The sequence below is a fragment of the Aquila chrysaetos genome (assembly GCF_900496995.4).
Source record: "Aquila chrysaetos chrysaetos chromosome W unlocalized genomic scaffold, bAquChr1.4 W_unloc_1, whole genome shotgun sequence".
Taxonomy (NCBI): domain Eukaryota; kingdom Metazoa; phylum Chordata; class Aves; order Accipitriformes; family Accipitridae; genus Aquila; species Aquila chrysaetos.
The window spans coordinates 4,402,206-4,423,866 of NW_024470321.1; the positions used below are offsets into that span (position 1 = coordinate 4,402,206).

At 41.2% G+C, this 21,661-nt stretch overlaps 1 protein-coding gene across 1 annotated transcript in view; it reads right to left on the reverse strand.

The window, feature by feature from the left end:
• LOC121232881 (ras-related protein Rab-3C-like) overlaps nucleotides 1–21,429 on the reverse strand; it is a 208,784-nt gene extending 187,355 nt beyond the window's left edge. The window contains 3 exon segments of the mRNA XM_041121391.1: nucleotides 1,467–1,513; nucleotides 1,516–1,693; nucleotides 21,280–21,429. Of these exon segments, the coding sequence (XP_040977325.1) occupies nucleotides 1,467–1,513; nucleotides 1,516–1,693; nucleotides 21,280–21,303 (249 nt within the window). The 5' untranslated portion in view covers nucleotides 21,304–21,429.
• Between the last annotated feature and the right edge of the window lie 232 nt (nucleotides 21,430–21,661).

A 21,661-nucleotide genomic window follows, 5' to 3' on the forward strand; every position in this document is an offset into this window, starting at 1 on the left:
AGGGGCACAAGAAGTTGGGAGGGGACACAGCCAGGGCAGCTGACCCAAAGTGGCCAAAGGGGTATTCCATACCATGTGATGTCACATCTAGTATAGGAACTGGGGGGAGGGGGGACGGGGGGAATCACCACTCAGGGACTAACTGGGTGTCGATCGGTGGGTGGTGAGCAATTGCACTGCGCATCATTTGTACAGTCCAATCCTTTTATTATTACTGTTGTCATTTTATTAGTGTTATCGTTATCATTATTAGTTTCTTCTTTTCTGTTCTATTAAACTATCTTATCTTAACCCACAAGTTTTACTTTTTTCCCGATTTCTCCCCCATCCCACTGGGTGGGGGGGGAGTGAGTGAGCAGCTGCGTGGTGCTTAGTTGCTGGCTGGGATTAAACCACGACACCTAGGAAACTCTGGGAAATTCACCTTTGTGCCATATTAAAAACATATTCACTTTATCTGCTGTTCAAAACATGTTAGATGACCTGGTTGTATTTGATCCAAGCTTTCTCAAGTTTTAATGTCTGCCCATTGTTAAATAAATTTTTAAATTACTTGTATTCATGCACAAAAAAAAAGAAAATTTTGTTAAAAAGGCTGTTACAAATATCTCACAAAGGAAACATTGCTCAAATCTTTAAGCACCCAAGGAAGATGGCAAAGACCTGAAGCTTTAATTCCAGATCCCACATTATTAAACGTTCTGCTATCCTCCCTTCCTTTAAGTGAGTATCATCCTATCACCCAAGAATTAGGAGATGTGAGCATCACCAGCTCCTGCATAAATAAGTTTTGGCTAGCCTTTCTTTCTGAGGAAAGTTTGCAGAAAAGAACACTATTCCCTGGCATCACACTTTCCTATACTTGGCATCTTTCTACCATCTCTGAGGTGTAGGCAAGAGATTAGGGTTTTTGTACACTTGGGCAATACAGCTGTTTCTCTTTCTGCATGTTTGCTTCCTCAGCAGAAGAAGGAAGAGGTTTCAGGTGATCAGGATGACAAAGATAACTGACAGAGCAAAAAATTATGCCTTCTGTTATGCATCCACTATCATAGTTCCTACATGAATTTATATTTTTTGTGGGAAGAAAGCAGATCCTAACTGGTATTTCAAGATACTCTTTAATAACATGTATCACTTTCAATAGACTATATATTGCACAGTTGTTTATACCTTGCTGCAGATACCAATATTTGTCAACCTGTGTTATTTCTTAATGGAATTTATTTCAGAATATATACTCTGCTGTACTTCAATACCTTAAAAATACTGTCTACACTATTATTCAAGACAGAAAAATTATGCAGGAAGGAATTAATTGCTTTTTCATTACTATGCCATATGTGTGTGTGTGTGTATATATATATAAAGGTTATGACATTCAATGCAAACCTGCAGTAGCTTAAATGCTATCTATCAAACTGCTACAGCTTGCTTAGTTCATAGAATTATTATTTTTGGCTTACCCAAATCTGTAGCTTAATTCTTTTTTCATTTTTGAAAACTGTTTTACTTTAAAATCGATCCCAACTGTGCTTACAAATGCAGATGTAAAGGAATCATCAGCGTATCGGAACAAAAAGGAGGTTTTCCCAACACTGCTGTTGCCGATAATGAGCAGTTTGAACATGTAATCAAAGTTCTGGTCAGATGTATCTTTTTGGCCATATCTGGAATCTTGAGCAGATGCCATCTGTAATTTAAAATAAAAAGAAATAGTTTATTGTCTCTTGTATCATATAAAACTGGAAACATTTAAATTTTATTGGAATTTTTGATAACAGATATGAATGAACTCCAGAATTTCACAGAGGCTTAAGTCTTTTTTACGATTCTGTATCCATGGTAATAGTTCCAGTTGCAAAAGAGGATGTATCAAAGGTAAACATCACTGGCGACTGGTACAAAAAAAAAAAAAAAAAAAAAAAATCTAAAAATCCGGGACAGTTCGTGAGTATATCATTAAAAAAGATCTACTTTCAGAAAATGTGATGAATGAAATAGTGGAAATACAGACAAAGATACTTCACATGTACAAGAAGGAAATAGAGATGAATGCTGGGTTATGATAAAGGAGGTTATTTCCAAGCAAAAGCTTAATCTGTTTTACATCTGATAGAATTCTTGAACCATTTATTTTACTGTAAATATGCTGCAGTCTTTTGTAATGCCTATAACCTTATTCAAAACATTTTGCCATTACCAGCTTTCAGTTATCATACCATTAAATAGTGAGTTGGGTATATACATCTGAAATAAGGTCTTGATTTTTTCCAGTTCTCATCTCTTCTATAGTTTTAGAATTTGCAATGTTAATGTAACATCATCATAAGTGACAGTTGCCAATGTTTTCAAATTTGAGTCCTTAAAATACAGCTTCTAATCCATATAAAACACCTGAATAAGCACAGATTACTGAATACTGCTAAATAGCAAGCTTATTTTGCTCTAGAGTACAAAGATCATGGGTTCCATTTATAAAAAGTACACTTTCAGCTTTCAGGAGGGTTGCAGAGATTAACTTGAAAACCTGACCAAAATTCTACCTGGGAAGCAAAAAAAGCAGATGGCAAAAAAAAAAAGGACTTAAAACTAGGTAGTGTTTCACTTCATACGCTTTTTAAGAAAAATAAGTATTTTGGGAGCCTGGCAGGATTTAAAATTCTTGGCTTTTGTTAATACTAAGGGCAATACATTTGCACACTGATTTCAGACAGAAAGACAAACAGTATATCCTAACATAAAGGTTTATGGAAAAGCAGCCCACATCAAAGCTTTCTAAGTTACACATCTCAGAGTGCATTTGGGCAGTCAGAGAGGACAGCTGGAACCAGGACCTTGTAGAAGGGTAAGGGCTGTACACTAACCCACCTTCTCAGCAGAATTTCAATTACCACATAAATTTCTGAGCTAATTCTGCTGTCTCATAGTACAAATAACAGTATGCCAGCTTCTTTGGGCTACTGAAGAGGCGTATAGAAGTGGGGACAACGGAAGTAGCAAGCCTTTGAGAGAAAATTCAGTGTAAGATTTATATTTCATAAGTAATGCAGTAGGGAGTGTTTGATTTCATAATTACTGTTTTATTTACCAGTGACTAAAGTTCTTGATTAAATGTAGTCTTGGGTATCTACGTGTTTGCATCCTGAGTTTTTGCATTGCCCTTAATATTTATTCACTTCTTTCACAGGCATGCAACAAAGAAGCTTTAGAACAAAACCCTACAAATTACCAAGCATATACATTACTAATCTTCATCTTTCTGATTTCTACAGCAAAAGACAGAAACAAATCCTGTCCACCTTCACTACTCTCCCTTATTGTAAAACTATTTGGGGATATTTTGTTTGAAATGTGAGAAAAAAAAAATCAAATGCTGTTTATACCAGTCTAATCACAACTGGCTATAAAGTACCAAAGAAAAGAATGCTGATGTTGTGTACAATTTGCAACAACAAGTCCAGCAGACAAAAGACTGTGCAGTGGCTGGGGATGCCAGTGTGTAGCCTGTGCGCTTTCCCCAGCAGCCTGTTCTGCTGCCCTTCTGGCTAATCTCTGTAATGCAGCAGCTGAAACCAGTAGTTACCACTTCTAGCAAGAAGAAAAATAATTTTCTTTCTTGATTTTATCTCCTAGAAAGCCTTCCATGTAGCTTCTTCAATTCACTTAAGGTTTGCAAGAAAGGGTTTTAGCTTTCATTTCATTTGCTGGCCTCAGTCCTATGTGCCTTATGATTCATCCCTATGTACTTTAATGCCTAACACTTCAGAAACAGTATGATTCAGTGAGCAGAGGAATCAGGAGACCTGGATTCTAATAATAGTCTTGCTAAATCTTGTACATTATGTAGCCTTCCTGAGTAAGAACCTGTTTCCTGTGAATGGTTTTAAATATAGACTTTCCCCACAAAGAAATTTCAGTGCTCCTCTAAATTAACGTGTTTATGTGCATTACCCATGCAACAGTTTCCTTAAAATTTCTTAAAAACTAATAAAAAATTAAAACCCAACACCTTCACTGTGTCTTGAACTTATGGATTCATTACTTGCAGTACCATAGGCAGAATTATGGGCAAGTTGAACACAGAATTGCAGCTAGCTTTTATTTCAGGGGTAGGAGCATGTCTCCCTATTACAGGATGCAGAAGGCATAGGAAAGGCATGGGAAAGGACTCATTTCTCCACCTCCCACATGGGGAGTCATGAGACGATTAGTGAGGTATTGATAATAATTCAAACTGTTTGGAGAGACTAACTTTAGCCTCAAGAGCCAGTATCCCTAGACTATCGATAGTGATCCTTTCTCGTGTCCAAAACCCAAATGAGTTTTAGAAAAGTACTAATGCCTGCATTAGTCTGAAGAAAAATAAAACTTGGTACTGGTGCTAACACTTTGCCATTACTTCCAAAACTCACTCATTCTGTAGTAAGCACAGAGACAGATTCTTCAGAGTACAATTCACATCACCTACATCAGGCTCCCGCTCTAAAGGATACTCTAGAGGAGTCTCTTTTTCTGTTGACTGTAAGGGAAACCTAGATGCTTGGTCCTCTTGGGCTTTGTGAATACACCTACAGTATTTCTCTTTCTTAAATGCAAGCTGCTGACTTCAAGTAAGTATGGGATGCACTGTAGCCCACTTCCCAGTGTATTAATATCAGTTCACTCCTAACAGGACTTGTCTCTACTATGGAGGCATTTGGCAAAGAAACATGAAGAAGCTAGTGCTGACATTATGTTCCTCCTTTGGAAATGACTCTGGAATAATCACCAGGAATGCCATGTTCAGGCCTGTTAATTAAATATAACACACGGATGGGAACCAAATAAACATGCCAACTGTGCTAATGTTATGTTCTGTTTCCAAGAAAGCAAAAACCTTACCTTTATTTTGTCAAAGTTCTCTTCTCAACTGATTAAATGGATATATTAAACATGCATCACTTTCAGCAAAACACACTTAGTGTGGCGTCGGTAGCCCTCTTTCTGTCACTACCCCTTTTTGGAAGTGTACTGTGGAAGCTCACTCCTTTGCTGGTTAGATACTTTCTAATCTCCAGCTCAAAGACACTCAGGACTAGTTTATACTCACTTCTTAATGTCCAGCGTCTGCTCCACTATACACTTAGGACTACTGATGCCAAATGCAGCTTGATCAATTTACAAAAAGGTGTATATAAGTTGTTCTGTGGACTCAGTAGCTTGGCAGGCTCTTCCACTCCAGTGCTTCTAATTTGAACCAAGACTGACATATCTATAATTTTGCTGAGTGATAGATGAATTGCCATGCTAACTCCTGTGTCTAATAGCTTTGATTTGGCTTTTTTCATCATAATTTTAGAATAACCTCTTAAATATCTGGAAAACAGCTTTTTTGCTTGCTTTTACCCTTCTTCCATTGTGTTTGGATGTGTCTGTTATAAACCTATTTTGTCTGGGCATAACCATTGCCAGTGACAACAGGATATGGAAAGCTAAGAAGAAAATGTTCTCATTTATTTCCTTGGCAAAGCATCAGAAACATTCATAGTGTATTTACAGATTGCTTCCCATTTCCTACTTTTCCTCACGTCTATGGCCTCAGTCACCTTTGAAATGACCTGATGCCCTGGCAAATGAAAGGGAGGGTCTGTAGACATCTGGCATTTTCTACAAACTGCCACTATTAATGCTCATATGCTCTGATAAACACAAAGAACAGGTTATCCACACTAAATTCTGTCTTTTTTATCTTGGCAAAGTGTGGGAATGTGGAAAATTTGCATGCTACAATCGGATAAAGAGTGAAACTTGAAGCGAGTTAATCAGTGTGTGAATCTGAGAATTTCCCATTGAATCTTCACTTTTCAAAGTACCACCAAAGCCTTAGGGGAAACTACTGAAAGATACACAGACATTTCAACTAATTCAGAACAATTCTTAAAGAACATGCAGAAACCATACACACCTGTATGTTTCACAAAAAAAAAAAAAAGTTCATTGCTTTGGACTTCTAAACCAAAGCCCTCTCCATGGCCATAAGCACTACTAAGATTTATATCTGTTCTTTGAAAACATGACTAGAAAAATGAAAAGTAATCACAAACTCTGACCTAGATCTAATTATATCCAGCAGATGACAACAGCAGACTTTTACACTAGGTAACTCCCTCTGGAAGGACTGTTTGGGCTGCCTTTCTGGTAATTTTGGCCCTTCTTCTGTACAGAGAAATGGCATGAGCTTAAGATTGAAACAAAGAATTCATAAATATAGAATGACAGTGCGGAAGGTGAAATGGGCAGAATTATGTGATTTAGCGGCACTAAGAAATTTGGACCACCCAGAAGGAGATCCGCGGTATATGATCACTTCTGCACAAATGATGGGGACTGGTGACTTTGCAGATGTTAATAGGCAAGCAAGGCTACCGGTGGAAGCATTACAAGAATCAGCTTCCTTAGCTCTGAAGGCAATGGTAACCTTGCCTGAAGCTAGAAAGCCACAACAATCATTTACAAGTATAAGGCAGGGTAATACGGAACCTTATATGTCCTTTATTGATCGTCTGCGAGATGCTATTGAAAAGCAAATAGATAATGTTGATGCCAAAGAAGCATTGATAATAAAATTGGCCGTGGAAAATGCAAATGCAGACTGTAAAAAAATACTACAATCGATGCCAGGAAGAGTGACGCTAGTAGATATGATAGAGGCCTGTAACAAAGTTGGGTCTTTGGAGCATAAAACTACATTAATGGCCAATGCTTTTGCTGTAGCCATGCGAATGGATACAAAAAATGTTAAGAAATGCTATAAATGTGGACAACCGGGACATTTGCAATTTCAGTGTAAAGAGGGGCGAAACAAAGTGGAAGTTGGGCCTAATATATGCCCTCGTTGTCATAAAGGGAGACATTATGCTAACAATGTAGATCTCGTTTCACAAGTGAAGGTGTAGCTCTGCCACCTCGAGGTACCCCATCGCCGGGAAACTACAAGAAGAGCGCGAGGAGCGGTGCGATGACCCCAACAGCTCCGAAAGGATCCCAGAACGGCGCCAAGAAGGATGTCTGGCAGAATTGCCAGCCCGAACAGCTGGAAGTGCCGGAGTGGATGTCTCAACAATAGAAACCATCTACTATGGAACTCTCAGGTACACCGTGTGCCAGTAAACGCACAAGGACCATTAGGTAATGGGCTTAGTGCCCTGTTGTTGGGACGGTCTAGTATAACATTACAAGGAATTTTTGTGCTTCCCGGGGTGATTGATGCGGACTACACAGGTCGCATTTATGCTATGATTTGGACGCCGTCTCCACCAGTATCGATACAGGAAGGAAGCAGAATTGCACAGCTAGTCCCTTTTAAAGCAAATGTACCATGTAAGGTTAATCAACAGCGTGGCAATGCAGGGTTTGGATCTACGGGATTAGAAGCTCAAATTATGTGGTCAATGGAGATCAAAAAACAAAACCTAGTATATCAGTAGAGTTACAAAATGCAAAGAACAGGCCAGAAAAAATAAAATTACAAGCATTAGTGGATACTGGAGCAGATGTAACGGTTCTGTCGTGGGAGGACTGGCCTGTTACTTGGGAGCTTTCTGAGATGGATTCGAAACTGTTCGGTGTGGGAGGATTATCAAAAACTCGACAAAGCAAATATATGATTCAATTGATTTGTCAAAATTCAGTTTCTTATATCAAACCTTATGTAACCAATATCCCTATGAACCTGATAGGCAGGGATGCATTAAGTCAAATGGGATGTGTGCTTAGTACAGGAGACAATTTTGTGGCGCGGCCATTGACGGGCGACCATGCCTAAAACTGAAATGGAAAACAGAGGAACCGATTTGGGTAGATCAATGGCCGCTGACTGAATCTAAGGTCGCCATCTTGAAACAGTTAGTACAGGAGCAATTGGAACAGGGCACTTGGTGAATACCACGAGCCCTTGGAATACACCAGTTTTTGTCATTCCAAAAAAATCTGGGAAATGGAGACTGTTGCATGATTTAAGAAAAATAAATGAAGTAATGGAAAATATGGGAGCCCTTCAATTAGGGTTACCCACGCCTACTATGATTCCACAAGGATGGAACATTTTGATTATTGATTTAAAGGATTGTTTTTACAATATATATAGACCCGAAAGATGCGGAAAAATTTGCCTTTTCTATCCCCACCATAAACAAACAGGAACCCATGGAACGTTATCATTGGGTAGTTCTGCCACAAGGAATGAAAAATTCTCCAACCATATGCCAATCCTATGTATCCCAAGCTCTAAAAGGGTTTAGACAACAAAATCCAGACTTGATTATTTATCACTATATGGATGATATCTTGATAGCAGGGAAAAGAGAGTTATCCGAAAAGCTCAAAGAATTGACTACACAATTGTCTGATTTTTTTTAAAAATAGCACCAGAAAAGGTACAAAAAATGCAACCATGGAAATATTTAGGCTGGAAGATTTTAGAAAAAACTATAGTTCCACAAAAACTGGAAATTACAGACAAGATTGAAACATTGAATGATGTGCAAAAATTACTGGGGACAATCAATTGGGTTCAACACTGTTGGGAATAGATAATGAGCTTTGACCCCTTTATTTGAAATGTTACGAGGCGACACTACCTTAACGGCACCTCGACAATTGACCCCTCAAGGTAAACAAGCATTACAACAGATAGCAGATATAATATCCCAGAGTCAGGCTTTTAGGATTAAAGAAAATCTTGACATTAATCTTAGCATTTTAAACCGAGAAAAACAACCCCTCGGGATCATATATCAATGGGAGGGGAGTCACAAAGACTTGTTAATAATAGAATGGATCTTTTTAGCTCATCAGGCCCAAAAACCATATTTTCTCGAATTGAAATGATTTCAGAATTAATTATAAAGGGGAGACGTCGGATTATTGAGATTTGTGGACAAGAACCACACACGATTGTGTTCCTTTGACTCAAGGATATTTACAATGGTGTCTACAGAATAGTCTAACTTTACAAATTGCTTTGCAGATTTCGAAGGAAAGATAGATATTCATCTTCCTGCACACAAAATGTTTACCTTGCTACAAAATATACAACTAGAAGAAAAAGAATTGTGTGCAGAGTTACCTACTGATGGTCCTACAGTATTTACGGATGGCAGTGGAAAAACAGGAAAGGCAGTAGTAGTTTGGAAAGAAGGTCAGGTATGGAAAAATCACATTGTCACATGTGAAAGCTCCCCCAAGTGGTGGAACTTCAAGCTGTAATAGAAGTATTTAAAAAGTGGCAGGATGTTGAGGTCAATATTATTGCTGATTCTTTATACGTGGTAGGTGTAGTAAAACGCTTGAGATGGGCTTATTTGAAAGAAATTGATAACATCACATTGTTTGAAAAATTTAAGATGTTGCTATTTCTGTTAAACCAACGGACAAAGTGTTATTATATAATGCATGTGCGAAGTCACACCAGTTTGCCTGGATGGATCACAGAAGGGAATAAACGAGCTGATTTACTAGCTAATCCTGTATGGACTGGGCCACCCCCCAATAAACTTCTACAGGCACGTGGAGCTCATAGTTTTTTCCACCAACCAGCGAAAGTATTAGCCAAACAGTTTCAAATTTCTATAGCAGATGCCAAAGTCATCATTCAATCCTGTGCTGAGTGCCAGAAATTATCTGGGCACGGAGATGGCGCTGTAAATCCTAGGGGTCTGCAATCCTTGCAATTGTGGCAGACTGATGTGACTCATGTACCAGCTTTTGGAAAATTGTGTTATGTTCATGTTTCTGTTGATACATATTCCTTGATGATATGGGCCACAGCACTTGCGGGCGAAACAAGTCGACATCTACAAACACTTACGACAAGCATTTGCAGTAATGGGTGTCCTGGCCCAGATAAAAACAGATAATGGACCATGTTTTATAGCACAACGGACTCAGGAATTTTTTCAGCAATGGGGAGTTACTCATTACCGGCATTCCTCATTCTCCCACAGGTCAAGCTATAATCAAACGTACTCATAAAGTATTAAAAGATTTTTTGGAAAAACAAAAAACGGGGGAATTAGGGGAACCTCCTTCAAATAGACTCATGAAAGCAATATATGTGATGAATTTTTTGACCCTGCGTGGAGAGTCAGTTGTCCCCCTGTAGTTCGGCATTTTCAAACAATGAATAGTGGGATTCAAAATATTGATAATGGGTGGAAAGTCTGGGTTAAAAATATTGAGCGTCAGCAATGGGAGGGACCTTTTAAAGCAATAACGTGGGGCCGAGGTTATGCTTGTGTCATTACAGAAAATGGGCCAAAGTGGATTCCAACTAAATGGACGAAACCTTATGCTGAGATTGATATGGAACACACTGACTGTAGTAAGCAGCATGACAGTGACACTGGTGATTGATCCACATTGTTTAACACGTGGGACAGTAAGAATGTTTGGGTGACACTGGCTAAAGCTATTAATCAAACCTCTTTTGTGTGTCATTGCATTACCTGAACAGTCTTTTATTCTTATGTATTTTATTAGGTATAATGTTGCTTTTGCTGTGTTTAATTAACTGTGTTCATAGGTTTTTGCAAAGGGCAATACAGCATGTTGTTAATTGTCAAAAAAACAAAGAGGGGGAATTGTGGACACATATTTAGCTAACGGTCGCAAGAGCATTCCAGACGCCTTTAGAAGACCTTGAACAGAATAAACAAGAAGACAAAAAAAGAAAGATGCCAATTAGAAGAACACAGGTGCGCATTCCACGATAAAGGGAACTTGGCACAAAGAACCTCAATTCGGCAGTTTATCTTGACCAATTAGACTGAGACAAGTTTCGCATGTTTTAATTGGTATAACCAATTATGTCCTATGTTTATGCGCGTGTACAGAGTTAGTATAACCAATCATATTTTATGCTTGTGCGCGTGTACAGTGACTTTGCAGAATATGTGACTATAAGTATGTGTGTGTTTTAGCAATAAAGAGTCGTCTGTCATCTGCTTTCAACTTTACAGGTGTCCGTCTACTTCAATCTCCTCAATAGAGGAGCCAACGAGGAGAGGTGCTATGCTGGACCTTGTTCTCACCAACAAGGAGGGGCTGGTGGGGAATGTGAAGCTCAAGGGCAGCCTTGGCTGCAGTGACCATGAAATGGTGGAGTTCAAGATCCTTAGGGAAGCAAGGAGGGCGCACAGCAAGCTCGCTACCCTGGACTTCAGGAGAGCAGACTTTGGCCTCTTCAGGGAATCTGCTTGGCAGAGTACCATGGGATACAGCCCTGGAGGGAAGAGGGGCCCAAGAAAGCTGGTTAATATTCAAGGATCACCTCCTCCAAGCTCAGGAGCGATGCATCCCAACAAAGAGGAAGTCAGGCAAAACCACCAGGAGGCCTGCGTGGATGAACAAGGAGCTCCTGGACAAACTCAAACACAAACAGGAAGCCTACAGAGGGTGGAAGCAAGGACAGGTGGCCTGGGAGGAATACAGAGAAATTGTCCGAGCAGCCAGGGATCAGGTTAGGAAAGCCAAAGCCCTGATAGAATTAAATCTGTCCAGGGACGTCAAGGGCAACAAGAAGAGCCTCTATAGGTACATCGGTGATAAAAGAAAGACTAGGGAAAATGTGGGCCCTCTCCGGAAGGAAACGGGAGACCTGGTTACCCAGGATATGGAGAAGGCTGAGGTACTCAACGACTTTTTGCCTCAGTCTTCACCGGCAAGTGCTCCAGCCACCCCGCCCAAGTCGCAGAAGGCAAAGGCAGGGACTGGGAGAATGAAGAACCACCCACTGTAGTAGAAGATCAGGTTTGAAACCATCTAAAGAACCTGAAGGTGCACAAGTCCATGGGACCTGATGAGATGCATCCGCGGGTCCTGAGGGAACTGGTGAATGAAGTGGCTAAGCAACTTGTGGCAGGTGCACCCACCCCAACAGGAAACAAAACTTCTCCGGGCAGGGAGAAGAGGAAAAAAAAACAAACCCTAGAGGCCGGAGGTTGAAAGCCGAACTGGCCAATCGAGATATGTGTCAGGTACACGGAAGTGTTGACCTTTTGGCCAATGGGGATTAAAAAGACCACAGATCAGATTCGACAAGGGTATAAATGGGGCCCTGCTGGAGGACATTTTTGAGTCAGTCCTCCTCAGAGCAGCGGGTCTGCAGTCGGGGACTCTCCCCTTGGGTCAGGACACTGCCCTAGGTAACTCCTCGAGGTTGAGAGCCCTCATCTTTTAGGTGAGTGATATGCACATTTTGAGTCATCACTTTTAAACCTTAAGAATTCTTAAGTCGGCTGTGTAGTACTCATTCCCCTTACATCACTGAGCCTGTGGTTTACTAATATTATTGGAGTTTTAACTAATTTTTTTACTGAAGAATAAATCTGATTTTTAACACCTGTTGGATTTGATTGTGTGAGCCTCTGTAACACCACTGTCCATCATATTTGAGAAGTTGTGGCAGTCCGGTGAAGTTCCCACAGACTGGAAAAGGGGAAACATAACCCCCATTTTTAAAAAGGGGAAAAAAGGAAGACCCAGGGAACTACAGGCCAGTCAGTCTCACCTCTGTGCCCATCAAGATCATGGAGCAGATCCTCCTGGATACTATGTTAGGGCACATGGAAAATAAGGAGGTGGTTGGTGTCAGCCAACATGGCTTCACTAAAGGCAAATTGTGCCTGACAAACTTGGTGGCCTTCTACAACAGGGTTACAGCATTGGTGGATAAGGGAAGAGCAACGGACATCATCTACCTGGACTTGTGCAAAGCATTTGACACTGTCCCACATGACATCCTTGTCTCTAAATTGGAGAGACATGGATTTGACGGATGGACCACTCGGTGGATAAGGAATTGGCTGGATGGTCACACTCAGAGAGTTGCAGTCAACGGCTCGATGTCCAAGTGGAGATCAGTGACGAGTGGCATTCCTCAGGGGCTGGTATTGGGACCGACGCTGTTTATCATCTTTGTCGGCAACATGGACAGTGGGACTGAGTGCACCCTCAGCAAGTTTGCTGATGACACCAAGCTGTGTGGTGCGGTTGACATGCTGGAGGGAAAGGATGCCATTCAGAGGGATCTTGACAGGCTTGAGAGGTGGGCCTGTGCGAACCTCATGAGGTCCAAGAAGGCCAAGTGCAAGGTCCTGCACCTGGGTTGGGGCAACCCCCAGTATCAGTACAGGCTGGGCGATGAGTGGATTGAGAGCAGCCCTGAGGAGAAGGACTTAGGGGTGTTGGTTGATGAGAAGCTCAATGTGACCCAACAATGTGCGTTTGCAGCCCAGAAGGCCAATCACATCCTGGGCTGCATCAAAAGAAGCGTAACCAGCAGGTCGAGGGAGGTGATTCTGCCCCTCTACTCTGCTCTTGTGAGACCCCACCTGGAGTACTGCGTTCAGCTCTGGGGCCCCAAATGTAAGAAGGACATGGACCTGTTGGAGTGAGTCCAGAGGAGGGCCACAAAAATGATCCGAGGGCTGGAGCACCTCTCCTATGAAGACAGGCTGAGAGAGTTGGGGTTGTTCAGCCTGGAGAAGAGAAGGCTCCAGGGAGACCTTATTGCAGCCTTCCAGTACCTAAAGGGGGCTTACATGAAAGCCGGAGAGGGACTTTTTACAAGGGCATGTAGTGATAGGACAAGGGATAATGGCTTTAAACTGAAAGAGGGTAGATTTAGACTAGATGCAAGGAAGAACTTTACTGTGAGGGTGGTGAGGCACTGGAACAGGTTGCCCAGAGAGGTTGTGGATGTCCCTTCTCTGGCAGTGTTCAAGGCCAGGCTGGATGGGGCTTTGAGCAACCTGGTCTAGTGGAAGGTGTCCCTGCCCACATCAGGGGGGTTGGAACTAGATGTTCTTTAAGGTCCCTTCCAACCCAAACCATTCTATGATTCTATGAAAGTATTAGAAATATATTACACAGTCATAAATATATTAAACTATAGCTTTCCATAAACCAATTCTCATTTTGGAATGGCATTTTAAATCTTAGCTGAATAGTTAATTGAAACAATAGATTAAAATATTCAGAGAAGCTATTAGTTATAGAATTGGAAAGCAGATACTCTGGATTTATTATTCTATTAAATTTTTTAAGTGGATTTACTGCAGATACTGTATTAGAAATTGCAAGACTTAAATGATGCTGGTTTCCCAAATTTATCCCAAGACAACAATCTTCCACATTTTTTTTTTATATTGGCATTTATCTTAGTATTGATGTCTCTAAGCAATCTCTCACCTAAAACCTCCATACAGGGAACTATCAGTAGAACATAAAGCAGGATTACTTTTTAGATTGTCATATGTCCTTTTTTAAAGTATTGGATCATCTTTTTTTTTTTTTTAATGTTAAGGTAAACAGCATCTCTGCATAAACAATACTTTTCTGTTTGTTTAATTTTTAAAAGACAAAAACTCAAGAAGTAATGCTGAGATTTGTGTTGTGTGTGGTTGAAGAGATGATACTATTTTTTTTTAATTCCTCAGGTTTTGTTTATTATTTATCTTCTGGCAGTTACTTTGTCCTTTTCTTTCTGTCTTCTTCAGAGACTTTTGAAGATGGTATGGGAACATTTTGTACCTCAAGCATCCTAGTCCAGTGGTATGCTGTGACAATATTCCTGAATACTTTTGTCCGCAAAGCACTGTTTTCGTGGGGCAGGAATTTCTGTTGATTACTAATCACTGGGTTACAATATGTTAACATTTTTGGAACAAGGTGTGCTTGAAGCTCTCTTTTGTACATAATTACTATGAACTAGTGTCATGGTTTAACCCCAGTCAGCAACTAAGCACCACGCAGCCGCTCACTCACTTCCCCCCCCCACACCCAGTAGGATAGGGGAGAGAATTGGGAAAAGAAGTAAAACTCATGAGTTGAGATAAGAACAGTTTAATAGAACAGAAAGGAAGAAGCTAATAATGATAATAATAACAATATTAAAATTACAATAATAATAATAAAAGGATTGGAATATACAAAACAAGTGATGCACAATGCAATTGCTCACCACTCACTGACCAATGCCCAGTTAGTCCCCGAGCGGCAATCCCCCCACCCCCACTCCCCCCAGTTTATATACTAGATGGGACGTCACATGGTATGGAATACCCTGTTGGCCACTTTGGGTCAGCTGCCCTGGCTGTGTCCTGTGCCAACTTCTTGTGCCCCTCCAGCCTTCTTGTTGGCTGGGCATCAGAAGCTGAGAAATCCTTGACTTTAGACTAAACACTACTTAGCAACAACTGAAAACATCAGTGTTATCAACATTCTTCTCATACCTAACAACTCAAAAACATAGCACTGTACCAGCTACTAGGAAGACAATTAATTCTATCCCAGCTGAAACCAGGACAACTAGGTATTTTCACCAGGTGCTAACATACAAGGGACGTAGTTTAGTAAAATATGTAATTCTTTTAACCAGAAGTAATATTATGCTAAGAAAACACTGCAGAAGTAGTCATGAACATCAGTTCAGGTTTTCAGTGACTGCTCTGATTATACTACCTCCTTTTCATTTGCTAACACAAGAGTGAATTTTTTTTCATACCAAATGCTGGATCATGAAATACACAGAAGAAGTTATTATTCGGTAATTTGGACTAAAGAAAAAAGGAGAAATTTTCATATTCCTTGGGTGATGGCATATAGTAATTCAAATAACATATGTAATTACAAAAGCTAACCTAGAATGAGCATGCTGCCTGTGAGATAGCTAGGAGTCAATCTGGCTTATCTAGATGTAGAATAGTGTGATTTTAGGACATATTTCTGTCTTTGTAACACAGGGTTGGGTTTTTTTGCCTAAAACACTAATTTTACAGTACATCAAAGATAAACAATAACTTTCAGGGCTGCATACTAAATATAAGAAATCTTGTATTAACAATGGCATCAGGAGACAGCCGATTTGTATGCAACTGAGTTGTGTTGGATGAGTGAATTCTGAAATTATGGACACATTTTTAATAAAGGTGTTACTCAATTTCTCGCTAGAGGCCTACATAAGTAAAAAGAATATAAATGCAATGTAACTTTTCTTTCACAGGTTCAATGCATGTATTGGGAGCAAGTATTTTCTGTGCTTTCAAAACTTTCAAAGTGTAGGCCATGCTATAAAATTAACAAATAATTAAGATTCAGAAGTAGAAGAAACCTAGGTTAAGAGGGAGAGAAATAAGGGAAAGAGACTTAACTAATGATCGTTGTTCCTCTCTTGTTATTTTTAGACTGAAATACAAATCCTTTCAGTTTTTGATTTAAGAAAATAAAGGTTCCTGCTAGGTACAAAATGCCAACCATTTTGAAATATCTATATATCTTGACAATGTTTTCTCTCATGTTCTCTTCCTTAATGTCAAATAGCTTTCTTTTTTCCCTTGACCTTTTAGAACACAGTATTTCTTTTACTCCTGCATGCCATTTGACTTATCCTGGTATTAGACTTTGGATGCAGAGAAAAGAAAAAAAGGAGTCACAGGTCTTTCACTAAGCAATAGAGGTCATTCACCCTGACTCAGTCTGTCATGTTTGCAAGTCTGGATTATGCTTGCAAAATGTAAGTGTTGAGGTATGCCTTCTTTAGGATTTTCTTTAAAAAAAAGAAAGTATGGGATCTTTATATTTGACTAGGTAAACAGGAAATGTAGAGAGCAAGAAAATGGTTGTTAAAGATCTCAGGGATGTTTCTTTCCAATGATAGTTTTTAACAATATTTAATCAAGAAGGCAAGCATAAATTGACAGTTCTGAAATGAAACTAGAAATTCTGTTGAGAGCAGATGTGGCATTGAAACAAGACAAGATTTGTCTCAAGCATAGATCTCAGATACCCATTGAAAAAAAATCTGTTGCGACTTCTTGTCTTGGGCTAGAAGACAAACTACACAGAATCTTGTCATGGGGTAAACCATGGAAGTTGTTATATTTGCAACAGGTGAAGATGCTTCACTGCTGTATAGATGCTTGGTTTTGTGACCTTGCCAGATTCTGCAAGTCCTTAAAATCCCAACAGATGAGACTCACACGTCAGGCCACATGACAGCACGCTGCTGATACATGAACTGGAAGTGCCACAGTGGGGAATGAGAAAGCAGTGGCTAAAAGAGCAAGTCTGATGCTCAGCACGTGAGACTTGACAGGTCTGCATTACAATGAAAGACAAGTAAACAGTTCCTGTCAGTGATTTTTATTTTTTTTCTTCTGTTTCTCAGTATAGAAGATACTGTCGGTCTCTTCCCTGTTAAACCGCAACCACTAAAACTGTAACACAGAACTGAAATGCAGCTTTTAATTTTGTGGATAAGGGACCACCATAAATCGCTACAGTTCTGCCGTTGATGGAAATGAGCACTGGGTTAATCTGTCTTTGCACTGTAGTTGCCATGGCTACCGGGTCACAGCACCAGATATGCCATCACATTTCCTGCATCCTCAGATACTACATGCAATGATTTTGTTGGAGTATAGAAAAGGGAAAACTTGCACTGTGTTTTTCATTTTCTATTGCATAGCACACTGTCTTGTCTCCAGTAAGCTCACCCTGGTCCGTGGAGATCAAACAGGCATTTCATACAGGTGAAGGCATCTCCCTTTGATACATGTCCTGGGGCTGCAGAGAAACAGCCTCTTACCCTTGTCTCCAGTCATCACCTAATCTGAGCACTCACACCACTATGCATCTACATGTCCAGTGATCCTCTGCAGGCAAGGGACAAGCTGCCACCTGGAGCTGAAGGTGGGAGTTCTTTAAGTCTTTCAGCAAAGTCTTTGGTTCAAAGTGTAACTTTAAAAATCTTAAAAACATCTGCTCAGCTGTTTCCTGAGTAAGGGCTTTACGCTCAGAGTCTGCATACCATTCAAGAGGAAGACCAAAGCAGTATATATTCATCATGATGGGTAGTTTATATAGGTTATAGAAATCATGGAACTAAACCCCATACTTGGAATTGTACATATATCTGTAGAGATATTTAGTAGCAGTGCATGCATCATCAAATTAAAAAATGCACTTAAATTACAGATTAAATGTATTGCTTATGTAATGCTTTTGCAACAAGCTTTCTATTCATGGCAAAATGTCTTCATCCTAAGCTTTCTGTATATCAGAAGAACTATTCTTTTACTGTCCATGCATTTCTATACTATTAATCACAAGATCCATCCTAGACAAGAGGAAGCTCTGATGGGAGAAAAAAAAAGCATGCATTAGTTTCTATCAAGCATGAAAATCCTTAAACATAGCAAACTGTCATGGTTTAACCCCAGCCAGCAACTAAGCACCACGCAGCCGCTCACTCACTCCCCCCACCCAGTGGAATGGGGGAGAAAATCGGGAAAGAAGTAAAACTCATGGGTTGAGATAAGAACAGTTTAATAGAACAGAAAAAGAAGAAACTAATAATGGTAATGATAACACTAATAAAATGACAACAGTAATAATAAAAGGATTGGAATATACAAGTGATGCACAACACAATTGCTCACCACCTGCCGATTGACATCCAGTTAGTTCCCGAGCGGCGATCCCCCCGCCCCCACTCCCCCAGTTTATATACTAGATGGGACGTCACATGGTATGGAATACCCTGTTGGCCACTTTGGGTCAGCTGCCCTGGCTGTGTCCTGTGCCCCTCCAGCTTTCTCGCTGGCTGGGCATGAGAAGCTGAAAAATCCTTGACTTTAGACTAAACATTACTTAGCAACAACTGAAAACATCAGTGTTATCAACATTCTTCTCATACTGAACTCAAAACATAGCACCGTACCAGCTACTAGGAAGACAAGACAATTAACTCTATCACAGCTGAAACCAGGACAAGTTTTCTGCTTAGTTACATTCCAAGCTTTTTGAAACTAGACCTTTCAAATGTGGGAGATTTTTCTCTGTGCTAACCAGAATTGCATATAGAACAGACATACATTATTTTGAAGACACAGTGGAGGTTTTACTTTACATTCATATTGCATATCTGTGTATTGCAGATATCAGTTTAAATAACAGAGGTCAAAGTTGGCAGCTCTCTATTATACAGTACTAGTAGTTGTGCTGTATTTATTCTGCTGCAGATTGTAGTATCCGTTCTAAAATCAGAAGTAAAAAAGGCAATTCATAATATTGAGCTATTCATAGTTAATTTTCCTATATGAAATTAATTCAGCCACTCTAAACCACATTTGAACAAGGACCAACCATACTAGCCTAATGTTGGAAAAGAAAAGACACTTAAGAAGAAGAACCCACAATAGAATAGTGTTTTACTTCAATCTTTAATAAGAATAATATTTGAGTATGCTGGGAATGGTGTAAGTAGAAGAAAGAAAAAAAACATACAAAAACTACAAGTGGGAATCAAACCTCATCTGCCAGACTGCATTTCCACATCTTGGAAAAATCCAGATGCTTGTGATTATAATTTTGGATGAGATATGCTTAAAAATAGACATTGTTTGACCATTTCACCAACCTTGAAAAAGTAGATTTATAGGGGTTTTTATAGCTCCTTGCTGTCTCTTTTTATCCTAAGGCTCTGATTTCTGATGACTTTTATTCAATTCTGTTTAACAATAATTCCATTTGCACTGACAATCATATAAAAAACCCAAGAAGCTGTTCTCCGATATGTCAAGTACATTTTTTTTTATCTGGACTGTCCTTTCTTTAGATTTTATTTTAATGTTGTACCACCATTTTGTTTCCACAACTATTTAACAACGTCACTGAATTCAACACCTGTCAAATGTCAAATACAATAGTGACCAATCTGTATTTGTCATCCTTTACTAGCAAAATTTGCTCTCCAAAGCCAATACATACTAAACATGACTTCAGTATCTCAATAATCATATGTAAATAAATAGCAAATACCACATAAACATTCCCAATACATGCATGCAGCATGCAGAACTAGGCATCTTAAACAGCATCCTAATATTGCTGTTCTCCAATCAGAAAACTGAAAGACATTCTTACTGAAGAAGGGTTTATTTCTAGAGCACCTCTTTGGTTGAAAGGTTTCAGCATGTGATATCTGAGCAATTGCTCTGCAAAAGATTTATGAGATTATCAGTCTCTGTCCAAAGTCAAACAAACCCAACTCCATATCAAAACTTAAGATTTCAGATTTCTTTTCGAACATGCTTATTGAAGAGGATGCAGATCTTCCCTTCAAGCTGAAATTCTATTACTGCCAGAGCAGATATCCAGCATGAAAAATATTAGCTAACAGAGCTGCAGTTCATAACTTAAATCACAGCAGACTGCAAAAGTGCTCTTTGCATTGTATAAAATAAGCAGGATTGATTGTTACCAATCCACTGGTAACATGACTGTTCTTCTATTAAAAAAGTCATGTGTTTGAGTGTATAGTCTGGGGTCCCCAGAGCTCCTGCATGATATTATAAATAGGTCCTAATAAATAACTGAAGTACAGTACACCAGCATAAACTGTTTTGAAACAACTACCTAGAAACTGCTAAGAACTGTGTAATGTAACTAGTATCTGTATATCATCTGTTTCTCCAGTGCTAAGGGGCATTATATTTTTCCATATATAAAACTGCTGAAAAGGGGCCACCTCTTTGCTACCCCGATTCCAGCAATGAACCATCTTTCCCTAGTGCAGATGGATAACTGCTCCTTGAATAAACAGGTGGAGATATCGTGCCAACTTCCTGTGCATCCAGGTAGGACCTTGTTACATCTCATCACCTAACAACTTACATCCTTTCACTCCCAGGGGAGCTGCGACCAACACTCAAAGGGCAGTCAGTATCTGTAAAAGACTGTTTGGTTCGCCCGTATGAGACCCGAAACCCACGTGCGGCCATCGCGGCGGGGTGGCGGCCACCGCAGGGCCGTGCCGCCCAGCCTCCCGCTCGGGATGCCCCCCGGGCCGGGGAGCCGCGCTGCGTGGGGGACGGGGCGGCCCCACCGCACCCCCGCCCCGCGACGGGCTGCGGTCGCCCCCCGCCCGCCGAGGCCCCTCTCACAGGGATGCGACCCCCTCCCCGGGCCCCTCACACACACCGCGGAGCCGCCTCACGCACCCCCGGAACCCTTCACGCACCCCCCCGGACCCCCTCACGCAAGGGGCGTCCTCACCCCCTCCCCTCTCACACTCCCCGGCCACCAGCGGGAGAGCCCAGCCCGGCGGCCCCGCCATGCCGCTGCAGGGCGGAGGGGCTCCTGCCCCGTCCCGCGGGCGCCGGGGCGCCCAGCTCTCGGCCGCGCTGCGCCCGCCGCCCCCCTCGCCGCTCGCTTGGCTCCGGCCTGGGGACCGACCTGCATGGGCGCTTCGTGCCTCATCGCCGGGCGCGGCCCGCCTCTCGCTCCGCTGCCGCTCGTCGCTCGCTCGCGCACGCCAACCGCCGCCGCCCGCCGCCCACCCGGGCTCTGTTGACAAATCCTCCTCGCGATCAGCACCGGAGCTGTCCCCGCTCCTCCCCCGGCACCGCCCTCCCTCCCGCGCACCCTCGGGAGCTGTAGTCCCACTGCCCTGCTCCCGCCGCCACCAGGGCGGGGAAGAAAGACTACAACTCCCGGGATGCTCCCCGGAGGAGGCGGGGAGGGTGTGGCGCTTTGCAAACTCTTCTCGGGGCTGTGGAGACGGGGGGACTGGGGAAAGGTCGGGCGATACGGGGCGCCCTGGCGGGGGGGCGCGGCA